Source organism: Chrysemys picta, chromosome 12 (assembly GCF_011386835.1).
Source record: "Chrysemys picta bellii isolate R12L10 chromosome 12, ASM1138683v2, whole genome shotgun sequence".
NCBI lineage: Eukaryota > Metazoa > Chordata > Testudines > Emydidae > Chrysemys > Chrysemys picta.
This window is the reverse complement of record NC_088802.1, coordinates 41742112-41767972: the sequence shown is the minus strand read 5'-3', so window position 1 is coordinate 41767972 and position 25861 is coordinate 41742112. Positions and strand designations below refer to the sequence as shown.

General features: G+C 48.5%; 1 protein-coding gene and 1 long non-coding RNA gene across 2 annotated transcripts; one reads left to right on the top strand and one right to left on the bottom strand.

Annotated features, from left to right (window-relative positions):
* Positions 1-10860: 10860 nt before the first annotated feature.
* Positions 10861-24735, top strand: UBALD2 (UBA like domain containing 2). The gene is made up of 3 exons (XM_005297529.4): positions 10861-11232; positions 12661-12723; positions 23079-24735. The coding sequence occupies exons 1-3, from the start codon at positions 11113-11115 to the stop codon at positions 23397-23399; spliced, it is 504 nt and encodes a 167-aa protein (XP_005297586.1). The 5' UTR covers positions 10861-11112; the 3' UTR covers positions 23400-24735.
* On the bottom strand, positions 11946-15802 carry LOC135974790 (uncharacterized). Its single transcript, XR_010591873.1, has 2 exons — positions 15733-15802; positions 11946-13121 (listed from the first exon to the last, which is right to left on the bottom strand). It is a non-coding gene; the product is annotated as an uncharacterized LOC135974790 (long non-coding RNA).
* Positions 24736-25861: the final 1126 nt, after the last annotated feature.

Genomic DNA, 25861 nt, shown 5'->3' with positions numbered 1-25861 from the left:
GGACTGCCTACCTAAGTCCCTTCACTGGCTCCCTCTCTCTTCTCACAGAATGGAAGCCGTTCCCGCTCATTTCTAAGGCTTTGCTCATAACTACATCTCACCTCCCATTGCGGGAAGGGAAGCCGAGGCTCTCACTCCAGATTCAGGCATTTCATGGAGCCACATATCACACAGCTACTGCCCGGGCTTAACGAATGAAGAGACAGAGGGGAGGGGAGGTTTGAAGTACAGTAAGAGGCAACTCTAGTCTCCTCTAAGCTTTTCACCAAGCAGCCAACAGTCAAATAAACATAGAGGCCTTGGGCTAAACAGCGAGTAGCCAGAGATCCCTGAATGGTCCCTTCCTTGCCCACTGTAGCCACCTGCATGGCCCGTGGGGCACCAATTGCAGGAGGCACAGGAACTCTGTCTGCCTTCACATGGCCAGAACATTTGCTGGAGTTACAGCACTGCTGTAAATAGTTCTCTTAATAAAGAGCCAGTTTAGTTTGATAAGCATGGAGCCCTTTCATGTTATTACCCAGCCCGTGATACATGAAACACCCACTATGCATACAAAGAGTTTATAGACTGGGATTAATCTACCCCATCCCCCCCACTGACTGGAGTTCCAGTCTTCTCTCTGCCTGAAACTGCCCATAGTTACACTTCCCTCTACCTTTTAATTACCAGCCCTTCCACTGCTTATTGATTACAGCTGGAAGGTCTTTCATCCACCACCGTGGCAGGTGTTGCATGATTGTCTTAATAAATGCCCTGGATTCAGGACAATTTGTTAATCAATCCCTTCCTGCTCATGCCAAGGGTAGAGTCTATGCACTCCATCAAAATTGCCCATGGAAACTTTACTCACTTTTGACCTCGGTAATATTGCTCATGCCACTGAAGATTTGATATTTTAAGGGATCAATAAACGGGTCAATAATCTGACTGAGAAGCTCAGATTCTTTTGGACAGTGGAGCTACAAAACACTTAATGTCTGATGATTTGGCTGGCCTCGCTCGTCTAACAATGGAGATGGTGAATGCGAGTAAGCAAGCAAAATTGATTAATGAGCCTTTTGTGGCAGGCAAAAGCAACCCTCATATAGAGTAAGCCATGTAGTGGAGCTGGAGAATCTTTTCCTAGTGAACCCTAGGATGTATGGAGTCTGATGTTGAACCCAGTGAAACCACGGGGACTTCTACCACTGCTTTAACGGGAGAAAGATTGGGCCCATGCTGGAGTGCTTCATGGGTTCTGGCTAACACAATGTCAAGCAAACCCAGGCTAGCTGTATAATGCTGTCCAGGTGCGCACTCGAGACTAGTTATACCAACAACTTATACCCTCATCCAACAAGCCAGACAGCGTTTTGCCTATGCAAGGAAAAAAAACCTATGAACAGCTCCTCAGTCCTATTGCATATCACAGGGAACTCAATGTGGGCTCAAAACGGAGGTGAAATTGGGCCGGTGCGGGCTGATACCGTGTACTGGTAAGAAGTTGGTACCGGCCTGTACGCAGCTGTTGCTGCCCCTTTTGCTGCCACCAGTGGCGGCCCTGCCAGTTGGGACCCTCCTTAAAGTGCAGCCACGTTAACATCGTTGCCCCTTTTGCCCCCCCCCCCGGGCCGCCGACGGGGTGAGGGCAAAAGGGGCAGCTGCCCCGGGGCGGGCAATTTAAAAGGGCCCGGGGCTCTTGGCCATTGCCGCCGCTACCACATCAGCGGCCAGAGCCCCAGGCCCTTTTAAATCGCCACCGGAGCCCTGGGCAGCGTGGATGGGCTGGCTGGGGGAGGCTGACCCCCAGCGCCGCGCCTTCCGCCCGAGGCCCCACCCCTTCCGGGGGCCCAGAGCCGGGTCCCCGTACCGCTAAGTGTTTCATATTACTTTCACCCTGGCTCAAAACACCAGTTCAGTGAGACTCTGTTTGACCACAGACGTGGTTTTGCAAAGCCGCACCAGTCTCACCAATAGACATTGTTGCTGAAACTAGAACCAGCATCGAAACTCACCCGATGGATCAGTTTAGTCGACCAGGTCGCAGATTGGCTTAGGCGTCAAGAGGGCTGAGTTCTAGTCCTAATTCAGCTGCTTTTCAGTCCAAATACGGATTATATCAGTGGTTTTCAAACTTCTTTTCTGGCGACCCAGTTGAGGAAAATTGTTGATGCCCACGACCGGACGGAGTTGCTCCCAGCCAATGGGAGTGCGGCGCCAGTGCTCGGGGTGGGGGCAGCACGCGGTGCTCCATGGGTCCCCCCGCCTAGGAGCCGGACCTGGTGCTGGCCACTTCTGGGGCGCAGCACAGTGTCAGAACAGGTAGGGACTAGCCTACCTTAGCTGGGCAGCACCGCCGACAGGACTTTTAATGGTGCTGACCAGAGCCACCGCAACCCAGTGCCTTCCCTTGGGTCGCGACCCACAGTTTGAAAACCACTGGGTTATATGAATGTGTTTCATTTTGGACAGACTACTACACTGGCTGCTTTTATGAATGTAGTGAATGGGGTATTTCAAGAGGCCCTCAGCTATTGTTTGTCTGCCTAGATGACCTGTTGATTTGCAAATAAAACGCAGGCAGATCATAAACAACATTTTAAAAACAGCATTTAAAGTCAGCTTACAGGTAAGAAATAGGCAGCTCATAAACAACAGTTAAAGGCAGCCTTGTATATCCTTCTACAAACCAGTTGGAACAGCAAATTGGATTTTCAGCAAGCAGGAAATCCAGTTCCGTTCCTAAGGTTTATTGTGTCCAGTAGAGGTGTATCTATCTAGGAGCCAATGGAAAGTCACATCCGCCTTGAACTGGCCACACTTAACTTGTGTTGTAGGTGTGAGAACTTTCCTTCCACTTGCAAGTTACTACAGGAAATGTGTTGCAAGATTTTGCCTAAATTGTCTTTGTCTTACTCAAACTGTTTAAAAGCAGCGATGCCCCTGAACCAGAACCCCAGATGCAAACTGTTATGTTCATGGCATACACACAGAAAAGGTAGATGAAAACAAAATACTATTGCTGGAAGGTCGTAATGTAACACTGCATTATTTCTTAGAATTCAGAACAATAACACACGAGAACCAAAACCACAGAGACAGACAAAGCAGGCTGCTCCCTAAAACAGGGAGGCACAACTCACCCCACCTTCCTCTAGGCTGTCTGTCTACAGTGCAGACTGACCGCTGCACCTTCAGGGTCACATGCTTCCCTACAGAGCCATCTAGCCTGCAAGCAGGACCAGGAACTCTTCCATCTTCCCTTCCCCCACTCTTAAAGTGATAGCTTGCATTTCCTACGCAGTCCTCAGTACACCACACAAATCTCCTCAAACTTTGAGAAAATTCAGATCCAGACTGCATGGATTAGTCCGATTTCCATAAAGGATCTGAACTGGAACCTCCAAGGTCTGAATGCCACTGAACTTGAGGAAAGTTCTGGTCCAGATCTGGAACTTCATGCCCTGGGTCCATCTCTACTGAAAGATAAATGCACATTTTTGACGGTGAGTAAAAAGCAAATGCTTGCTGTAGCCCAAAATAAGCTTTTCTTTGTGATTCCCCACATTTGCCTTATATAGTTATGACAGATGATTTTGCTAAGGCAGAGAGAGCTGGTTTGAGTCGAGTCCAACCATTGGTTTCGGAGTTTGGACAGTTTACACTGGCTGAACAAATTTATGCTACTTCTGAAAAGAAATGATTGACGATTGTACAGTTATTTGTAATGCATGTAAGGAAGCCAAAATGCCTTTAAGAGAGGTATTCTGTAGTTTGAATGGATCACACCTCCTTACATTATTTAGAAACTCAAATAAATCTGTCCCAGAGACAGGCCAGCTGGATGGAACTGCTACAGATATGTATGACTTTGAGAGACAGTTTTATCCCAGGGAGGCTGACACAGCAGCCAAAACCTTAGCTAGGCAGCTAGAAATCAATATACTTATTGATGTACAACCTGACCAGAAATGCCTCCTGTTGCCTTGAGATACTTATTTTAAACATCTTTGTTTTAATAACATTTTTGGACAATATACACGCTCGTGTTAACAATATAAAGACAAGAGAACTAGTTCTTCTGCCACTTACACCAGTTTGGCACCAGTATAAGTTCACTGACTGCAGGAGAGTTACTTCTGATTTACACCGGTGTGAGTGAGTGGAGAATCTGGCCAATGATAATTACTAGGAAAAAAGGATAGATTATTCGATATATACCCAACGTGGCAGAGCCATATGCCTCAGACCTTCTAGATCACCACAATGTTTTTTGTTTATTTGGGGGAATTGATATAACCAGTAATAACTTCTTGTCTTTGATTTAATGGCCCAATATGTGGAAGGATGGTAGGTGGAAGGAAGGTGGTGAAATTTGTCTGTGACATACTGAGATGTAGGCAGTGCGATCTAGTGATCAGAGCAGGAGCAGAGTGGAGAAGCAGAGGCATGGTTGGGCGGCAAGCCAATGGTCGGAGTCAGGAGTTCAGAGGTAGACAAGGCCTAGGGCTGGAGCAGGCATGGGTTGGAGCAGGCTGGACAGGAAGCAGGTTTGACACAGCTACGGGCATGGAACACATTGAGCAGCCACTGGGCTGCTGTTGCTACAGGGCTTAACTGATGATCTGTTGGATCTTCTGACCAATAAGGGAGTCACTTAAGCTATGTCTACATTTAAGCCGCTACAGGGGCACAGCTGCAGCTGCTTCTGTGTAGACACTCACTACAGCAACTGTAGTTCCCCCATCACTGTAGTTAATCCACCTCTCAAAGAGGCAGTAGCGAGGTTGATGGCAGAATTCTTCCCTGGACCGAGCACTGTCTTTGCTGGGGGTCAGGTCAGCTTGACATGATGCTCCAGGGTGTGGATTTTTCACACCCCTGTGCAACGTAGCTGGAGCGACCTAAATTTTTAGGTGTAGACCTGGCCATACTGAGGGTTTGTTGCACCTCGCTGAGCTCATGGGATTGCTAGGCAACCGAGCCCAGAGGCAGCTGGGTTCCTGATAGTATCAGTGTAATAAACTTACTTCTCAATTGCCCATTGGGCTATTGCGAGTGATTCTTTTACCTCCATGGGAACAGATGACGATGAAGTTTGTTACAGACTTGTCCAGGACTAAACATTGCTATGACCCCACTTGGTTGTGGGCTACAATACCAAGGCCCTAATCCCGCAAGCAGCTCCACATAGGCATGCAAAGACTTCCATGGGATTTTTGCATAGGAGCAGGGGACTATCCACGACGATCACCTTGCAGCATGGGGGAGCCTAGAGATCAGGGGTCAGATTCTAATCTCAGTCACATTGGGGGAAATCTAGACCCCTCTGACTGCAGTGTGGTTATTCTGCATTCCCATTGGTGTGATTGAGATCAGAATCTGGCCCAATAATTCTCAGCACCCTTCCTTGCCTTGCTTTCTAATTGCAATCAGGGGAAAGCAGGCTGCAATCCACAATTTGCCAAAAGGTTTTGGAAAATGAAGTGTGGTTTTGGTGGAGGAATAAAATCTAGTTTTGTCTACAGCTTGTCGCGCTCAAGGGGAGGGACTGACTGCTCACAGATGGGAATGCTGGTCCTCTCGCCAAGGCACCGGAGAGTAACTCAGGAGGTCTGGGTTCAATTCCTGGCTCTGCTACAAACTTCCTGTGTGACTTTGGGCAAATCACATAATCGCTCTGTGCTTCAGACTCCATCTCTAAAATGGGGGTTATACTTCCTTTCTCCCACACGTAGTATGTCTTCCATATTTAGGGTGTGAGCTCTTCAGGACAGGGACTATATCTTCTTATGTGTACATACAGCACCTGGCACAATAAAGCTCTGATCTCTAGGTGCTACTGTAAAACAAATAGGTAACCTGCTAATCAAACCATGTCACTTGGCTTTGTTAATCAAAGGCAGTCTGACTGGATGAATGGCTCCTGAATATGTGTACAATCTCATCCAGCAGGCAACTAGTTATGCCCCATCTTATTTAGCGACCTGGACACTGAAGCAACCATTATTTGCCAATTACGTCTCCCCCCTGCCTTTTTTTGGTGAGTTTGAACACATTAGACAAGTCTCTGATTTGTTCATTATTTGGAATTATTCCGCACGTCTTCAACAAATAATTCTTCACTAACAATTCAGTGTGAACACTCATAAATTGTGCTGTTACATCAGTCACATGGTCTGGTTTCTTTTCCCGGATTGGATGACTAATGTAACCAATCCATTGCATTACAATCACCCCTCTTCAGAAGGCCAGCTCAAAGTCCTATGCCTCACCCATGCCTGTTATTTCAATGGGCCATGAGTGGTGTATAGGCTTGGTGCTGGCCTTTATTGATTTGGAATGTGAGCGTTTTCTCTTCACCTTCAACATGAATGGGAGTTGTGTGCTGGACAGGAGGACAGAGCCTCAGGGACTGAAAGTATGAGGCATGTTTCTGATCTGAATAGGAGGAGGCATTATATTTTGGAGGGGAGGCGCGGGAGGGGATGAATCACTGTACAAAGAGAATAATCATGCCTATTTGTTCACAAGAATCTGACCTTTACGATGTAGAAGAAATGGTCACATTTCGAACCACAGCAAATGTTAGCAAAGCAGGAAACTCCAGATCGTATAGAAACAATTTTTTGAGTGTCAGTCGAGTTCCTTTGGTTTGGGTTTTCATGCTTCTGGGGTTACCGAATTACAGAAAGCAAAAGTAGGGCAAGGCCAATTCTGGATAATTTGGATCAAAATGTTGCTCCAAAGAATACCGTCTCCCACAGCCTGAACAAGAGCTGATATTCCAATGGAATTTACCCACTAGATGACATCATGGTAAAATCCATACATAGCTGTCTGTGTTTTTATATTGTCCTCCTCATGATTATTACAATTGCCATCAACCATAGTATCTCAGTCTCTGCAGGCTCTTTTCATCTTAAATCAATTGTTTTCACTGTGTCTGTTTGCAAAGTCCAGGCAGTTCTTTGGACAACACTTGTTTCTCTGTTTAGTTATATGCTTTAAAGAAATTTAAAACAATAGCAGCAGGCAGGCTACTCCGTGATGAGCAACCCTACAACAACCAATCAATGTGTGTGAGGTGGAGGCAAGAATGACTGGATCAGGAAAAAGATTTCTGTCTCAAATTTTTCACTGGTTAGTTCACTGAGTCAAATGTATTATAACATTGGGGGAGGGGAGGGGAGCAAAACACATAAGCCTGGACAGTGTCCTTTAAACTTCCCTGTCCTCTCTGTGTATTTCCCTTGCCTGTCCTTGCTGACAGGCAAGATATTTGTAAATTTCAGCTTTCTGCTCAATGGCTTCACCATTCCTGCGATGTGATTCCATGATAGGGAACTATAATATCACAAATTGGATTCAGTGTAGCAGCCGTGTTAGTCTGTATCCGCAAAAAGAAGAACAGGAGTACTTGTGGCACCTTAGAGACTAACAAATTTATTAGAGCATAAGCTTTCGTGGACTACAGCCCACTTCTTCGGACCAGCATCTGCAAAGTTAGGCTTTAAGATCAAATGACAAACCCGGGTCCCTTGCATGGGAAAGGGTGAGAGTACATAAAATAAGCTTGGGTGGGTGCTGAGGTGGCACATGGTGCATTTCGGTGTTTACATTTTTTATCTGTTCCCTCTAGGGGGTACTTGTTTGAAGGAATGTAATGAAAGGTGGGGTTAAAGGCAGGTTCTGCATCCGAAGAAGTGGGCTGTAGTCCACGAAAGCTTATGCTCTAATAAATTTGTTAGTCTCTAAGGTGCCACAAGTACTCCTGTTCTTTTTACAAATTGGATTGTGACATCTCTGAAAGTATCGGGCCTGGAAGCAGGCAGATTTGACACTTGTATTAATAACAACAAGCAGATACGTGGCCCTTTTCACAAACACAAGGGCCCCGATCCTCAAAGGTATTTAAGTGCTCAACAACCATTGAACTCAATGGCACTTAGGCGCCTAAAAACCTTTGAGAATCTGGGCCAAAGACCTTGGCAAAATCATGCAGGGGGAGGATAGAAATTCAGGGAAAGGAATTTTGTAGGTAAACAGCAATTTATTAAAATGTTAGTGTTTTAAATGTCAACTCCAGCTAGAGTTACCTGTCATTAATGGTGTACTTGAAATTCAGCTCCTCCTTTTACTTAACTTTCCTATGATAGCTCCACAGGTGTGCTCGATGCTCCACAGAGAAGCTGGGAGGAATGGTCCCTGCCCTTGCAGAGTAGCTGGCAGGCTCAGGGCCCATGTGCTGCTGCTGCTGAAGTCAGCAGGACTCCCACTAGTGCTGGAATAAGACTGTAAGGCCCACAGACTTACTACCAAGTGTAGTGCTTACTACTGGGCCTGATTTAATTGCTTACAGCAGTAACACAGAGACTCTTACACCAATTTACACCACCTGAAAAGCTGGACCAGCATCTGCAAAGTTAGGCTTTAAGATCACATGACAAACCCGGGTCCCTTGCATGGGAAAGGGTGAGAGTACATAAAATAAGCTTGGGTGGGTGCTAAGGTGGCACATGGTGCATTTCAGTGGTTACATTTTTTAGCTGTTCCCTCTAGGGGGTACGTGTTTGAAGGAATGTAATGAAAAGTGGGGTTAAAGGCAGGATCTGAAGGGGAGGGCAGTAACATGGCAGGGAGGATGTAGCTGGTGTAGAGTGAAAGTACAGAAGTGCTTGCCTGAAAAGGAAACAGAGGGGCCCTTGCGGGAAATTGAATTGGTGGAGTGCAGGGGCCTAAAAGTATGAGAAGAGGGAAGCTGGTGATGTCTCTGTTTCTTCTTCAAAAGTCAATCATCTCACTAACACCTAATGCTGTGTAGGAGGTAGCAAAGCCTCTCACTGACTACAGAACCGGGGTCACTGGGCTATGTGCTGGGGATCTCTACTGGAGTAGGAGGAATTCTCACCCCTGGGATCATGGAGCTGGCCACAGATGCAGTAGCCAATATGAGAAGCATGATGGATCCGCACAGTCATGGAACTACTAGCTCTGCCCTGAGACCTCCCTTGTCTTACCCTTTCCCCAAATCCCACCTTTAAGGCAGTTTGCAATGAGCCACACAGGCTCCTGGCAACCTGGATCCCACTCCTGCCTCAGCATAAATGTCTGAATGGATCCACTCCCGCGGCTGCTCTATCTCATACACCGTTTAAAGTGCCTGACACTGTCCGCTCTTGGAAAAACACCAATTAGAGTTCTAAATTCAGATTTTGGCAAGTAAAAAGCCTCTGCAGGTCACCTTTACCTGACTGTGGCAAGCAGGACCAACCCTAGACATTTTGCTACCCAGGGCAGAAATGTTTTCTGGTGCTTCCTGAGCAGCTGAGAAAAAAAAAAGTAAGTGTGTGTGTGTGTGTGTGTATGTGTGTGTGTGTGAGAGAGAGAGAGAGAGAGAGAGCAGAACACCTGAGTGCACCCTCAGATGATGCTGTGCAGGGTGACTGCCCTGATCGCCTGCTCCTAAAGATGGTCCCGGTGGGAAACTCATTCAAGAAAAATGAATTGCTCCTCACACAAATTCAGCAAGAGAGCCAACAGAGGCTAGTGGACTGAGCAAGGGGCTGGAAGTCAGGAATTCCTAAGCCCTAATATTAGCGCTCCCAATACATTGTGTGTGGTCTCACATTACTTGACCTCTCTATACCACAGTTCCACATCTGGAAAACAAGTATGACACTTACCTGTCCCACATGGATGGTGTGCAGCTTCATTCATTTATGCCTCATGAAGACCCTCTGTTTGAATTTGGTTTGTCATCAATTCTATGGCACTCAACACTTTATTGTCTGCGCTCTTCAAAAACTTGAAGTCTGTGAGGAAGTATCATCAACTGCATTTTGCAGCTAGGTAAACGGAGGCACAGAGCAGCAATGTCACTTGCTCAAGGTCACGCCGTGAGCCCGTAGCAGAGCCAGGAACACAGCCCAGCTTTGATGCCACAGAGACCTGATTGTCTCTGCAGTTACAGGCCGAAGTCAGTGGGAATTCCACATAGGCAACCGGTGGGATAACAGGGCCCTGCACCCCAGATTTAACTTTGTACTAGAAGTGAGATTCTCACACACATCCACCCAAGGGGCTGATTCTGAATCCTTCCCGTACCCCCCAAAGGACACTGTGGGTTGAGGTGCTACAGAAGTGCAGAATTGTGACATTGCAACTTTTAACCACTGTGCTTTTCCAGGGGGGAAATTGGCTGCCGTTGTTTGCCATGTCTCAAAACTAATAAAAATAAATAACTAACAAGAAATAGCAACCCTCAACCCCCAGGATTAAATAAACTGCAAGAATCGGAAGTTGCAAATGTGCTTTCTATTGTGATAAGTTTGGTTCTCAGGATCACTAGTTCTTTCAAAGGAAATGAGTCAGAGCTGTTTCTGCTGTTGCTCAGTCGAGTCCTGCTTTTCCAGCTGAGCATGTTGGTTTCAATGAAGCTCCTGAATGAACTTGGCTTTACAAACATTTTTTTTTTCAACCAGAGAAAAACAGAAGGGGGTGATAGCCAATCAACAAGCCGGCCGGGCTTTCCAGCTCAGTTCGCACAAGAGCACAGCCTCACCCCGCCCCTGGAAAGACAGAGGCCAATGACGGGCCTCTCCCGATCCAAAACACAGCAGCCATCCAATGGGGAAAGAGCCCGATGGCTCATTCTCCCCCAATGAAGCATGAGCTGGGGGGAAGGGAGCGAGAGAAACAGCCACAGCCTGGGGAGCTGGAAGATTCGAATCGAACGTTCATACATGTGAAGAACACGGCGGTGGCCAATCAGCGAGCTCGGAACGCCGGGAACGGAACGTTGAGACACCTCCGGCCTCCCCCCCCCTTTTCCCCACATGCTCCTCCCCTGCTGCTGTTGTTTGTGGTGCTCAAGCAGCCGAGGCGCTGAGGGACTGGGGCAGGGGGGAGCACAACATAACCGGCTTGGTGCCGACTGAAGCAGGCGGGGGGAAGCAGGGGTGGCTTGGCCGAGCCGAGGGGCCAGGGGGAGCCGAGTGTGGGGTGGAGAAGGAGAAGGAGAGAAGAGCCTTTGTGGATTTCTCCCCCCCCCCCACCCACGCCGCAGCGGCACCGTGTGTGTGTGTTCTGCCCCGCTTCCCTCGTTGTTGTGGTTTCGTTTCTCTCGCCATGTCGGTGAATATGGAGGAGCTGAGGCACCAGGTCATGATCAACCAGTTCGTGCTGGCCGCGGGCTGCGCGGCCGACCAGGCGAAGCAATTGCTGCAGGCAGCTCACTGGCAGTTCGAGGTGCGTGGCTTGGGGGGGGGGGGGACACCCCACAGGGGAGCGGGGTTCGTGGGGGCCTTGCGTGCTGCTCCTCCTGCCATCCCCCTCTCACCCTCGGATTCACCCCTTTCCTCCACCTAATCGCTCCCCCTTTCTCGCTAAAACAGTTGGTCTTGGAAACAGTTGTGGGGGTGGAATGTGTGTGTACGCGGCTTTAAATAACAACAGAGCTGGGACACGGCCGGCCGTGCCGCACGGGGCCCTGGCGCCGCCGTTGAATGGCAAGCTAGGGAGCTGCACATAAACAATCATTTTACTAGGACTTCATTACGATTACCTATTGCAGCAAGTGCCTTCGGGGGCCAGCAACTCACGAGGCCTCGCACGTAATGTCTGTTGCTGCTGATGTGGGTAGAAGGAAGGAGGGGAGAATACATTTTATTCATGTAATTTCCAAGGGGGAGAAACCGGCTTGCAGATCTCCTGGTGCCTATTTATATATTGCGCTGTAACCAAATCTGTGGCTCTCCCGGGCCTTGGAATGAAGCATCGAAACGTGGTCTGGTCTCTCTTCGCTCCGATTTCTCTGGTGGGGAAGCTTGCTCCGGAGCTGGGGAGAGGATTGAGTATGGGCTGAACCGCTTCCCAGCCCCTCACGGGGATGCGGAATACGGAGGAAGCCTGTGTAGTAAAATGTGGTGTCGCCGTTTTTCGGTTTTTTTTTTAAAGGGGGGATGTTATGTAAGGTGACAACGGCTTTAACTCCCTTCACGTGGATAAAGACGGGGGAGGAGGCGGATGACAAGTGTATTTTATATATAAAAAAAGGCTCACATCAAAGGAAATAATTACACGTGGGGCTTTGTCAATTTCTTGCTGTCCCGTGGGCGAAGGCTTTTGTGTGTGTGTGTGTGTGTGTGTGTACATTCCTGGGGAGACTTCATGACACTGCCCCTTTTCCTTCCCTGATTTAATTTCACTCGTGTTACCGAAACCGACATGGGGTCTCTTGGCCAGAGTGTACTGAAGTGCTTTGATGGTACTTCAGCCGGATTCTTCCTTGCCTGGCAGTGTTTTGTTTCTGGGTTAGGTAGGCATGAGATCAGTCCAGTTGGGGAAGGGCTCCGGGCTGTGTTCTTGTTTTGGATTCCTTTGTAGCTTCATTTCTCCTTTTGCAGAGGAGAAAATTAGCATTTCAAAGCCAGCCCAGGCCTGTGTTGTGAAATGCAAACAGCTAGATCAATCATGTTTGTTTGTTGTCTTAAATTATTTGTTTACAGTTGAAACATACTTAAGGGAGGAAAAACAAGATCCAGTCATATTTTTTTTTTAATAAAACAAAACATTTCCAGGGTCTTTACTAGCACTAGCCTCTATCCCGTGTGGTTGCATTTCCCCCTTTGCTCTGTCTGACTGCTGGAATTAACTAATTGTTGTTGTGTTTTGCAGACTGCTTTGAGTGCATTTTTTCAAGAAACTAACATTCCCAACAATCATCACCACCATCAAATGGTAAGTGACCCAAACTTCACAGACATGTGCTGTTCCCTATGTTATCTTCACTTCCTGTGGGCTAGAACGAAATTTACAGTGGTGTGTTCTTCCCCCTCCCCCCGCTCCAAATACTCCTTAATCTCCTGAATAAATGAAATCTGAAAAGGTTATTTCTTATCTGGGAGAGCCTCATAAAAGCAGCTACAAATGCTTCATCAGATGCCAGTCTTAACCACCCCCTTACCTGTTAAAGTTTTCTTATGACAAGCCATATAAAAATATGGAACCAAGGGGAGGGATTCCCTGTTTTGCACATTTTTGGAGGCCACCTTTGATACCGGGGAGGGGAACAGGAGGCTGCAAGCAGAAGTGGTTGTGCATTCAAAACTCTCAGTTCTCGTGACAGCCATATTGGTCTGTAACAAGAGAAATACACAGACTGCAAATGTAAACAAGAGCCAAAATGTCTGCCAGGAAATAGTTTGTCTTCACATCGATCTAGATGGTTATAACAAGTAAAAGATCACAGTGAATTGGGATAGGAAAGGGGGGCAGGCCCTTTCCCTTGAATGTTTCCTCAGAACTTTCAGCAAAACTTTACTTGACCTTGGCTGAGGGCAAGTCTCTTTAGCGAAACAGAGGAAGTTTTTTTAGGAAACTAAACCAGTGCTGTGTGTGAGGATAATAGTAGATGAAGGCTAAGCCATAGATTTTTCTTTTCCTGTACTTGCCATTGTTAAAACCTGCAGCCAGTTCTAAAAGATTTGGAATAAAACAGAAAAATGGCTCTTGGGAACTTTGTATTAACGCTCTTATTTCCTCACTAAATACTTTTTTTTTTCTCCTTTCTGGCACAACATTTCTCGCCAGCATTAGAGTATTATGGTAACATCTAGAGGCCCCAGCAGAAACAGTTCCCTGTTGTGCTAGATGCTGTGCAGACAGCCCTGCCCTGAAGAGTTTTCAGTTTAAATAGACAAGACTGAGTGTGGGAGGGGAAACTGAGGCATGGATTAAATTACTTGCCCAAGTCATGCAGCAAGCTAGTGGCTGAGCTGGGCATCAAAGTCAGATATCCTGAGACTCGGTCCAATGCCTTTCTCGCTAGGAAAGCCTCTGAAAGGAACTAGATTTATCTTGTTTCTTTACTCCTAGGGTAAATCTAGTGTTAGGCCTATCTTGTATTTGTAAATTAGCTTGGAAATTCATAGGCACTGTCCTTGGGTGGCTTGATTGAGGGCAAGCTTTCACTAAGGTTAGAGGTTGCAGTTACTAGTTTACAAACCCTGATCAAACTCTGAAGATGCAGAGGTGATTCAAGCTGTTTGAAATGCTTAACTCACAGCAGGAGTGATTCCTTGCCAAGCTGAATCGTTTACTGCCTGGGTGCTACAGGAAGCTTAACGGGTTTTAATCAGGCTGGTTTACACCAGAGTATTAAAACCCCCAAACTGGAATAGGAACTGAAGTGAAATCTACCTCCAAGCTCTTATTTTAAATAAGGGAGGCCAACATTTTAGCCGATAGCCCTGAATCACTTAAAAAAATTCATCCCTGAACAGTCATTTCTGGTGTTCTAAAAATCTTTGAACCCTGATACTTAGTCAGATGCAGGAGCAGTGACCTTGGCATGCTTGTCCCATTACTCATAAAATGATTTGACACTCAGATCTAAGCAGATCTTCAGTTATGAGGTTTTCTCATCAAAAGCAAGAGGCAGAGGAGCCTCTTCCTGAATGCTTTAAAACCTCTCTGTGCTGTCCAACGTTCACCCTCTTCATTACAAGCTTACAAATGCTGGATTCCCTGAAAGCAGATTAATAGTATTTCCAAGCAAAGGAAATCTTGGCTGCTTGGTAGGCTAGCTTCACCCCTCCCTTTTTTTATAACCAGTTACACATTAATCAGGAAACTGGTATACATGTCATGATCCGCAATGTGACCATTCTGTTTGCCAAATGTTATTCATCTCTCTTTCCCAGATACTAGTCTGACTTTTGTGCTGCATTTTTGTTGTTGTGTGTTGTTCCCTGTGCCCTAACGTCTTGAGATTTCTGCTCAAACTTAAATGCCATGAACAATTCTGATCACTGAGAGAATGGCGATTAAGAGGAGAGGTTTTACAGTATCTTGATTTGTTCTGAAACAATTGTACAAGTAAAGCTATGAGCAAACCCCACCAAAATCGCACAAAGTGAGCAGCTACGCACCGTCTCACAGATACACCTGTTTCTCTTTAGATAAGAGATGCTCCCCATATCACAAATTCTTACGCGCCATTAACCTTATAAATAAGTCGCTCATATTACTCTATTTCCATCCTGTCAATACATCCATCTGAAATGGGATGTGAACCTTCTAAGTGAAGAATTTCTTGGGACACCCAAGGGTAACTTCATCCGTTTAAAAAAAAAAAAAAAAAAGTATTCTTTGTGGACAGGAGAAAAGTCATGTAGCAAATGGGGTGCTTTTTAGTCCCCAGTCCTGTGGACGGCTCAGCATGGGCAACACCCCAAGGGAGCTCAGCTGGAGTGTGGCTGCCTGAAATTTATTGCCAGACTGGGGCCTTTTACCTGATAAGTGAAAGTTCCATATCCTTGCCGGAACAGAAATGTCTAATAGCCAAATTTCACTCGTTGAAGGATAGAGGCAAACTCTAAAGTGTGAGTGTCTAGATTCTAAAGTGGCTCTAAGGCAGGGGTGGGCAAACTTTTTGTCCCGAGGGACACATCCACCTTGCGAAACTGTATGGAGGGCTGGGTAGGGAAGGCTGTGCCTCCCCAAACAGCCTAGCCTCCGCCCCCTCCCACTTCCCACACCCTGACTGCCCCCCTCAGAACTCCCCCCTGCTCTTTGTCCCCTCACCACCCCCTCCTAGGACTCCTGCCCCAACCATCCCCCAGGACCCCATCCCCTATTCAACCCCCCTGACTGCCCCCCCCGAACCTGCGCCCCATCCAACTGCCCCCTGTCCCCTGACTGCCCCCAGGGACACCCTGCCCCTTATCCAACCCCCTGCCCCCTTACCATGCTGCTCAGAGCAGCAGAAGCTCGCAGCCCTGCTGCAGCCAGCCACGCCGCCCGCACTGCCCGGCAGGAGCGGCGGGCCAGAGCGCTGGCGGCGTGGCGAGGTGAGGCTGCGGGGGAGGGGGTACAGCGAGGGAGGGGCCGGGGGCTAGCCTCCCCAGCGGGGAGTTCAGGAGCCGGGCAGGACGGTTCCGCGGGCTGTAGTTTGCCCAACTCTGCTCTAAGGTGTTGAATTGTTTGGTTTGTTTTTTTTAAATCAGGGATGGATAAACTGACAGTGGAACCTACTCTAGCTTTTTGCTGGATCTGATTCGTTGCCATAAAATATAGGAGATGTTGATATTGACGTAAGCTGGCTGGGAAGTTAATCAGCCCCGCCGATAAAACTGCAGGCCCTCGCCTGCAACAAGGAGGGTCTCTGTCCCTACATACAGACACCCTGATCACCCCCCTTTGACTCCTGTCTGTTGCTGCTGTCTGTTTTCTGTTCCTCTCCCCACCCGCTGGTGCGTTGGGAAAAATCGTAGGAGCAAAAAGGTGCCCACACAATGTAAGCAAACTATCCCCCCCCCGTGCTACGTTGTCCCGGCTGTTTTCTCAAGCATGGTCTGGTCTAGTAAAGATCCAAATGAGGCAGGTTTGAGACCCACCTTTCCTTGCCCTTTGCAGTACAGAAGTCAGTCCTTAAAGCAGCAAATGCGATATCCTGTAAGGTTTGGGCTCTGTAAAGCAAACCAGCCAGAAAAGAGGAGCCTATTTGTCCTTGTTGCTTTTTGTTTGTTCGAATCACTTTGTTTACAAAAACATTTTTTTCCTCCTGCCCCTGGGGTGAAGGTTCAGCGCCAGACAGTGTGTGTTTCTCTGGCCAGCGTTCTTGTTAAACACGCAATATCCAGCCAGTGCCCAAAAGTCCAGCAGCTCAGAGGCCCCCTCCCTCCAGTTTTTTCATGCTGTCACATGGGATCGTGTCTTCTGAGCACAAAGATTAACTTATTTATTCAACGTATCGAATGGGCTTGTCCTGCAGGCAGCTGAGTGCCAAAGAAGAAAAGGCAATTCAAGTGATCGACGGTGTCTGAATGAAAAGGACCATGGGGAATTTTGGGATCAAACCCACCTCTTTTCCTCCGTTTTTCAGGCAGAAGTCTGAGGGGCGGCATCCTGTTACTCCGGTGTACACTTAGAGTAATTCCACTGAAATCAGGTGGAACTGATTCTGCTCTCCCAAGTGTAGCTGAGATCAGAATCTAGCCCCTTAGGGTATAAATGGCCCTTACACAGTCTCTTGAAGTTCACAAACAAACTCAGGCTCTGCTGGTTCAACAGAGGAAGAGGAGTAGGACTAGTGTAACCAGAGCCTGCAAGTTGTGAATTCTCTCCTGTTGCTCCCCGCAACCATCAGAGCGGCTACTGACCTGTAGTTATGTATTGCAGATCACTTTCTGATGGCTGTCACTTCTCCTGAAACTAGGATAGTTTCTTCTGCCTTGCTCTTTGACGGAAGATTTAGGCACTCGGGCCACTTTGCACATGATCTGATTTGCGTTCAGTAATTTGTACCGCCCTAAACGAGGGTCTCCTTCTGCCACCTTGTATCGAATGGTGCCGTTCTCCACTAATAGCCCTATTCATTTCCTGGGGACTACTCCCTGTGGGTAACGTGGCAGAATTGGGCCTGCTGTCTTTAAACTAAGGTGAGATGAGGACAAACCCACCTGGATTCCTTTTGGCTGCAGCATTTAGGGATACTTTCAAACTACACTATTGGAGCACTTTGCATAATCCCAGCTCTCACCAAGAATTACCAAGAGAAGATACGAAAGTTATGTGGGGAAAAAGAAGGTAAATCCTGAAACTCTCTCTGTTAGTGTGTTCACTACATAGGAATAGGCAGACTGGATCAGACCTAAGATCCATCTAGTTCAGTATTCCAGCTGTGACAGAGGCCGGTGTAAGAATTAGATGCTCCCTACTCCTCCCACCAAAGATTTCTGTCTAGTACCTAATAATTAGAGATTGTCTTAAGCCTTGAAGCATGAGGTTTTGTCTCTTCTAAAATTAATTAGCGTTACCTCTAACAACTCTGGATATTATCATCAAGAGTAAAAGATTGGGCACTTATATGAATAAGTTTTTAGCACTACTGACATCCGGTGGCAATGAGTTCCACAGTCTAATTAGATAAGAAATCACTAGGCTGGGAAAATCAGTTATATTCCCTGTTAGGTTGTGTGGCAAACACTTAAGACATGTCTAAGGTTTTGTTTTTTTTTTTAAGATCTTGAACACCCTCACCTGTCTCCTTCCCAAACTGATTTGGGCAACTGTGTATGGTGGAGGTGTGAATCAGGTTTAATGCAACCACACTTCCATAGAACTGGTACCAGTTACAAAATTCTGCTTCTCCATTCCCTCCCAACACACAAGGCAGTCGTATGAAAGAGCCTGTTTGCAGGCACAAATTTTGAAGGTACAAAGAAAGAGGCTCCTTTGAAACTTGACATATAATATTTCATATAAGATGGGTTTGATTAGGATAGGTTTTAAAGGACTTGGCTATACCCAAGCCTCAATGACCTGCAGGAGGACTCTGCCTTTCTGGATGAGTAGAACATACATGAAGAACAAGTACAATGTTTAGATGTTAACTTAGGCCTGATCTACTCACAAAGTTGAACACGAATGTTTGATCTGATTTCCTTAAACCAATGCGGATCCCTTTGTGGACACTCTTAGTTCAGTTTAAACCTAGCTTTTACCAGTGGAGCTTCAAGCTGCAATAAAACAAGTATAAAACGAGTTAAGAGGGTCCCCACACGCAGGTTTGTACTAGAGCAACTGAATCCATTTTTAAATTGGTGCAACTCTTGTGTGTGGACAAGGTTTTGGTGCAGTGCTTCTCTTAAAGAGGAAGACACCTACAGATCCCATCCTTTCTAAAAACCCAGCAAACCCCCTGTCCTTTTGAAAACCTGCTTTCCAAACCGCTTGGAGGCAGACGCTAGGAATTGTTCTTACAAGGCTGTTTATAAAGAGGGATTTTTCTGGGAGGTCGATAATGGATTCTCACGCCGGGTAGCGATTTTGGAGATTATGCCCAAGACTAAAACTAGCAACTTTGCTTCCGGTTGCTGAGCTACAGTATTAATTCTGCAGCTTTTGTTTGTTGTTGTTGAAGGGGGCGGTTAGGAAGGGTGAGTCACTGTGTGTGTGTGTATGTGTTGCAATCCCTTCCCTTCTGCCTGCACCCTCCCCCATTCATTATTTTGGCCAGTGCTGGTATTTCTTAAGTTCTGGGCTTGCCATTCTGCCCTGGGCCGCTAGAGGGGAGCAGCTGGGACAGTCTCCCCCGCTGGGTGTGTTGCTCTTGTAGCAGGAGGGACGGACTCCACTAGTGACTTCCTGAACCTTTCCTTTGAATCACAAGGGTGTGACCTCTGTGGGCTGCGTTCCTAACTTCTTTCTCTAGGTGCAAGCGTGCGATTCTCTAAGGATCCCGGGCTGCTCACCAGGAGGCACCCACCTCTCGTTAATGTGCTGATCTAGGCCCTGTTTCAGCAAAGCACTAACCCATGTGCTTAAAGTTAAGCACGTGCCTAAGTCTTTGCTGAATCAGGGCCTGGTTACTACCTAAACCGTCTGGAGCAGGGGACTGCATCTTATCAGCTTTTTTGCCTCCAGTCAAGTGCATCGAAGTTGATTGACCCCCACAGACTTCAGAGCCTGATGATACAGGCTGCTGCCTGCTCCCTATAACATCCCAGGCTATCCATTTTTCTGCCTCTGCTAGTTATGCTTTTTTCCCTTCCATTCTGCAGCTCCGTAGACGGTGCGCTGCGCGCTGTCTGTGCACTAGCTTTAGCTAGCTTGCTCCGTCTCTCGTGGGCTGGTCTCAGAATTGGATTTTTCTCTCTCACCGCTGTTGCACAGAGAGGGTGTGACACTGATTACAAAAATATAAAGACCTATCACAAGACAAAGCTGGAGCCCCGGGGAGGGCCTAGACAGGAGGAGGGGGAGGGCACTTGAGACTAAAATTAGAATGAATGCACAGAACTATCATGGTTTACCAGGAAACGAAAAAAAGCTGATACGTTGCTTTTAACAGTGGCTGTTGTGTTTGTCCTCTCTGAAGTGTGTGTGTGTGTGTGTGTGTGTAAATCCACTTCTTTCTCTCTCCCTTAGAGCTGGGTAAATTGTGATAGTTAGAAGGTGAGATCATCTAAAATAGCCAAGAACAGTCTTGCAAAGGGCCGCTCGCCCCAGCACAAAATTTACTCATCCGCCCTTCACCTGGATTATAAAGGGAGGAAGCTTATTTGCATTACAATAGCAGCTAGGGGCCTCAAGGGAGAACTTCCTCATCTGGCCAACATTGCTTGTTGAGGGCTGGTAGAATTCTGCAAGGATGACCTGAAAGAAGCTAGATCGTGTAAACTCTTTGGTGCAAAGACCTCTCTCTGGCGTCAACCACACCAGTGACCTGGGTGTACAAAGATTGCTTCACTTCTGCAAATGGTTGCACAGCCAATCAGTGTGTCCCCTCCCCGGCTTTGTCCCCTGAGATGACTGTAATGATCTGACTTCTTCTCCTTCCTCTTCACTGTATCTGAGTTGTGCATGGGGCTTGCCAGTCCTAGAGGGTGTTTCTGCAGCCTCTGATGCACTTCCCTTCTCCCCAGTCTTGAAGTAGCCAGGTTCCTCCCCTTCGCCCTCCCAAACCTATGGCATATTCTGACCTTTTGTACACATTGTTTCTCCTGGTCTATTTATAGGGGGTGGAAATGTCAGGTGCGGGTTCGGGGGGCCTCTCTGATGTTGCCTTTAAAAATCGAGAACAAACCCCTCTGTTCCAACTCTTAAATGTGCCTTTGAAAGATTTATGTAGGTGGGACAAGCAGAACCAATCAGATTGTGCTGTGGGCACATCTGAGGGCATTTGCCTGTCCTCGGTGCTGAGGGTCGGGGGTTAGAGCCTGGGGATTGAAGAGCAGAGTTGCAGTAACCCAATCAGAGCAAAGTCCTTAGTGAGACGGCAGAGGTAGCTGCTCATCCTGCAAGTTCTGTTTGTTGTGGTAACGCTCCTGTCTCGGTTGCTACCCTGGGTCACTGGGATATTGTTAACATGAGGCCCTGGTGATTCCGGAGAGGGGACCCACGATCTGGACACTTGTTTAGCAGCAGAAGTAGCACTGCATGTACACACGTCTTCTCTCCTCCCCCCCGGCCACACGAGACCGCTGATCAGGCAGACAGTCACTGCCATGTGTTCAGGGGCTGCTTTCTAGCCTCTGAATCACTTTTTTTTTTTCTCCATTGGAGCCTCTAACTCGTAGTGAATGGGAAAAGCTGAACTCTCGTCCAGCCGCGGGTTAGAAGGGAGATCAGATCCCTTGCACTAGATCCATGGAAACTGTTTGGAGAGATGGGTGGAGGAGGCTGTGGTTTGCAAGACCCTTTATTCCCATAAGAGCTGTTACGGTAACCCCTAGGATACTGGAACTGACCAGTTATTTGAAACATTCCTTTTTTGGCTGGTTTGTTCATTTGGCAGCACTTTGCATATAGCCAGTTTCATCCTTTCCCCTGTGAAATCAGTTAGTCAGTTTCCCCTCTTTGCCTGGGTGTCTCTGTCCTTTGCTGTTGTGTGAGAGGTTTTAAATAGGAAAATGTGACTGTGCCCACAGAGACTGGCTGGCGGAAGAGTTGTTCAGGGACAGTTGGAGCACCCAAAACTACTCCTAACTCAGAGTACCAAGCGCAGTAGGGACCGGACCGTGGGGTTCCTAGGTACTACCATATTGCTACTAAGTAATCTCCTTCAGAACTGACTAGATTTCATTGCAGTTGCATCCCTTTAAAATAGCTTTACATTTTTTAACCTGTTAGCGCCCCTTTAAGATCTTGCTGCATAGCAGCAACAGAATCAGACAATGAAGTTCTGAGTACAGAGCCAGCACCATCCTCAAAACAAAGCCAGGCAAAGCACAAGCAGAACAGGCTGAGTCCGGGGCAGAGCCTCGGTGAATTTCACCTGAAGGCTGGTGAAGGGGGAAGAGTCTTGCACCGACACACCTTAAGCCCTGGAGCTTTTTTAGGCCAATGCTGAGACGAGGTTGTGCCTCCTCCCCGGGCCAGGAGGGGCTGCAGCTTGCTGGGGGCTGCATTTCAGAAAAGCCGCACGAGGGGAGGAGCTGACTGCAGCGATTCCGATGCGCCTTTGGGAGGCGGGTGGCGGAGGGGTTGATAGGTTTCAACCTGTTCTGAGGCGGGAGGGCGGGTAAATGCCAAGATCTTCCCAAAGTCGCTGATCACGTTGGATGTCCAAATTGAGATGCCTTAAATCTCTGTGGCGCGGACACGGGTCCCCCTCCCCGGTGCTCCCTGAGGGAGGCCGTGCAGTCGCAGAAAAGTTGGGCTTTACTGGTAGCATTCGTCCGAAGACGGCACCCTCCTTCTGACGCGGAGCGGTGGGAACGTTCTGCTGTTTCATGGGTGTGCTTTGCGGAGGTTAGAAAGTGGTATCGTAGGGGGCTGGCGTCTGGCAGACTAGCAAACGTCTAGTGTCAGGTTCATCAGGTCAGCAGGGAATGGGGACAAGCAGCAGGGCGAGATGTGGGAGAGGAATCTAAGGGCTGGGTTCCTTTGATACTGGAATAGGACAAAGGCCACAATCCTGAATAGGCCCCGGTGGGATGATCTGGACGCCATTACCCCAAGGGCTCTCCTCCATCTCTGATGTCAGCGGCTTTACACCCCCTCAGGAGAGGTGCCGAGGGGCAAAGTAACTTTTTAAAGGCCAAGCCAAGTTGGTGTCACCAGTGGAATTAGAGCCCAGGATATCCTGGGTCCCAGGCTTACAATCAGACCACTCTAGCCCAGTGGACAGGGAAATAGAACGGGAGTCATGCTTGAGGCATTGGTTGTGATCTTGGGCAAGGAACCAGTCTCTGTTGCCCTGTCTCTGTCAATTGCTAACATCAGTTCAGCTCCACCATCATTGGGAGCCTAGTGTATGCCAGCCACAGTTGTGGCCACCGCATCAATTAGACCTGCTCTGATCAGGGCTAGACGTTGCGGCGGCTATCGCAGCGCCAGTTTTACAGTAGGGCTGCTCCGGTGGCTGTCGCAGGTGGCCTTCCAAACTTCATGGCAGGAGAAAAGTCTCAGCTGACGCTGAGAGAGGGCTGGTGTCATCCTTCCTTGAGACTGAAATGGCTTAATCCAGGTAGTTCCCAGCTGACAATGACTGGTTCTGCCTTTCTAGCTTCAGCAGATGGTGCGCAGTGTTGTGGTGGTCGCTGAGGTACAGTCTGTCTGATGCTCTATCCTTTCTCTCCCTGCAGATGTGCACACCTAGCAATACTCCAGCCACACCTCCCAACTTCCCGGACGCACTAGCTATGTTTTCTAAGCTGCGGACCTCAGAGAACCTACAGAGCAGCAACAGCCCCATCACATCTATGGCCTGCTCTCCACCGGGTAACTTCAGCCCCTTTTGGGCCTCCTCACCTCCCAACCACCAACCCGCCTGGATGCCACCCTCCTCTCCAACCAGCCACAACCTCCACCATCATCTCCACCATCAGCAGCCCATGTGGCCACCCGGGTCTCAGCAAGGAGGCTCCCAGCAAAAAGCTATGGCTGCAATGGATGGGCAGAGATAAGACTGGTTAACATTGAAGGGGGGGGGAGGCCGGGGGGAGGGGGGGAGAACAGAGAAGAGGTGCAGGAGATCAGGGCGGTGGGGGAGGGGGTTCCCGAAGATGGCACTGGAATATTTTATAATTCTTTTTGTAACTCTGCTGGGATGGTTGTCAGCCCATGTGATTTTTTTCCCTTCCAGAGAGTCAATAACTGGTCTTCTCTTTTTTAATATATAACTATATAATATATAAATATCTAATGTATATAAATCCAGAGAGAATGAGAGCAATGGAAAGAGACTGGGCAGTGGAAAGAGACTGGCAGCCCGGTGGGCAATCGCAGGATGGTCACGACACTGCTTGGGTGAAGAGGATGTTGCTGGACACAGAGCTTCCCTTGGGCAGAGGGTGGGCTGGCTCAGAAGCTGTTGCCATTGGCTTCACTTCCCCCCTCCCCATTTTTTGGCTGCTGCTGGGGTGCCGCTAGATGAGACAGGATTGGCCGTCAGAAGGCTGTATGACTCGGACCCATGGCTTGCCTGAAATCTGCTCTTACAAAGTGAGGGTGGAGGGGGAGACGCACCCACTGAAACGTGGCCGCTGTTGGAAAGCGTCCTGCGCGGGGATGGAACATGCCACTTGAACCCGGAACTCCCGTGCTGCAGGAACGTGACTGGGGAAGGAGGTGCATGGCTGCACATTCAGCTTCCCTGCCGGAACAACTTGGACCAGGAGGAGCATGGCACGTTGCTGACACCTCTCCCCTCTCGGTAACACCAGGCTGCGTTTTGGCAGGCTCGGGGAATGGGCGTCGGAAGCTCCCAAAGGACAGTGTGACTCTGAGATCCTAGGTAGACCAGTCCACTGTAGGTCAGCGAGAGGATTGGGGGATGGAGCTGGGGGTCTGGATTTCCTGGACATCCTTGCTGGGCATGGTAAAGCCCTCCTCCTTTGGCCTCTGTTGAAAATCATCCAAGTCTGCGGCATGTGCCCCGAAAACAAGCCAGCCTGGGATTCGTGCCAATTAAATCTCACCATGCCCAGGCCCTGGGATGCACCTTTTTGCCCCCCTCGCCCTGAGGAACAGTTGGTCTCCTCCTCCCTCCTGCACTGGCCCTGTTCCTACACCAGACAATGCTCAGCATGGGGAAGCTGAGCTGGAAGGGCAGTTGTGCAAACTATAAAGGACCATCCTCCCCCGCTCGGCTTGGCAGCAGGGGCCAAGGGCTCCTTTCAGCCGGGGCAACAGGGAGGGGCTGCGGCTTTTGGGCTTTAGTTTCCAAATCAGAATCTTGCTTAAACAGGTTGAAGGTTTTTTATTAATTTAAAAATTAAAAAAAAAAAATCACTTTTTTAACCTAACGGCTCCCGGCCTTTTCTCTGCGCTGCTGCTGGGTAGCTAAAACCAACCAGTGCCCCAATAATGGTGAGCTCCACGCGGGGGCCAATGAAGGAGGCCAAGGGGTGCTTTCCCCCCCACATTCCCCTTTTCCTGTGCATTCTGGTCTGGATTCTCACTAACACCAGTCTGGCAGTGTAAAGGGGCCTTGGGGTGGCTGAAAGCGTACTACTGCCTCCTTGCACTGCATCCCTCTGGCCAAGGGGTGTTAGGCTGGGTCTAGGCCCAGATTTTTGTACTGACTAACCGTCTGATTTAAGAACGTAGGAACAGCCATACTGGGTCAGACCAGTGGTCCCTCTAGCCCAGTATCCTGTCTTCTGATGGTGGCCAATGTCAGGTGCCCCAGAGGGAATGAACAGAACAGGCAATCAGCGAGTGATCCATCCCCTGTTGCCCATTCCCAGCGTCTGGCAAACAGAGGCTAGGGACACTTCAGAGCATGGTTTTGCATTGTCTACTGAATGGGTGCAACGCCTAGTGTGGACACAGTTATAAAGGTGCCTAGTACCATTCTCCTAACATACTGGCATACGCTGTACCAGCATAATGGTGCCTCATGCCAGTATAGCAGCATTGTGCTGTTCCCCGACACTGGTTTCAAACACGTGGCTAAAGTGCTGTATCAACCAGGTGCAGATGCAGCCTTTGCCTGGCTGAGAATTCTGCCCTCCCACACACCCCCACCCACACCCCCGTCATCCTCTTGATCTCACTTGAACTCCAAAGCCGCTATTCTGTTTGTAGCAGCCAGCGGTGACTAAGGATTTTCCTGAGCCTCTTCAAGGCAGGGCTTGAAAAGTTTGCCAGCTGCCTGCGAGCCAGAGGCAGGTATGAAAGGCAACGCCCTGGTGAAACAGACGGCCGGGAAAAGGGATGGGGCTGGGCTTCTTGCCAGGGGCCCGTCTCAACCCTACAGAGGATCCCTCCTTTGTGTTCGTCTCTGGCAAGTGGGAGTATGGAGACAGGCTAAGTCTACGCCTCTTGGACTGATAGAAGTGGAAAAGCAGCTCTTTCCCACCCCTCTTCTCCCTTTGCCCCCCAAACCCTGGCTGCTGGGAAGGGGAGGGCTCCTTGTCCACTC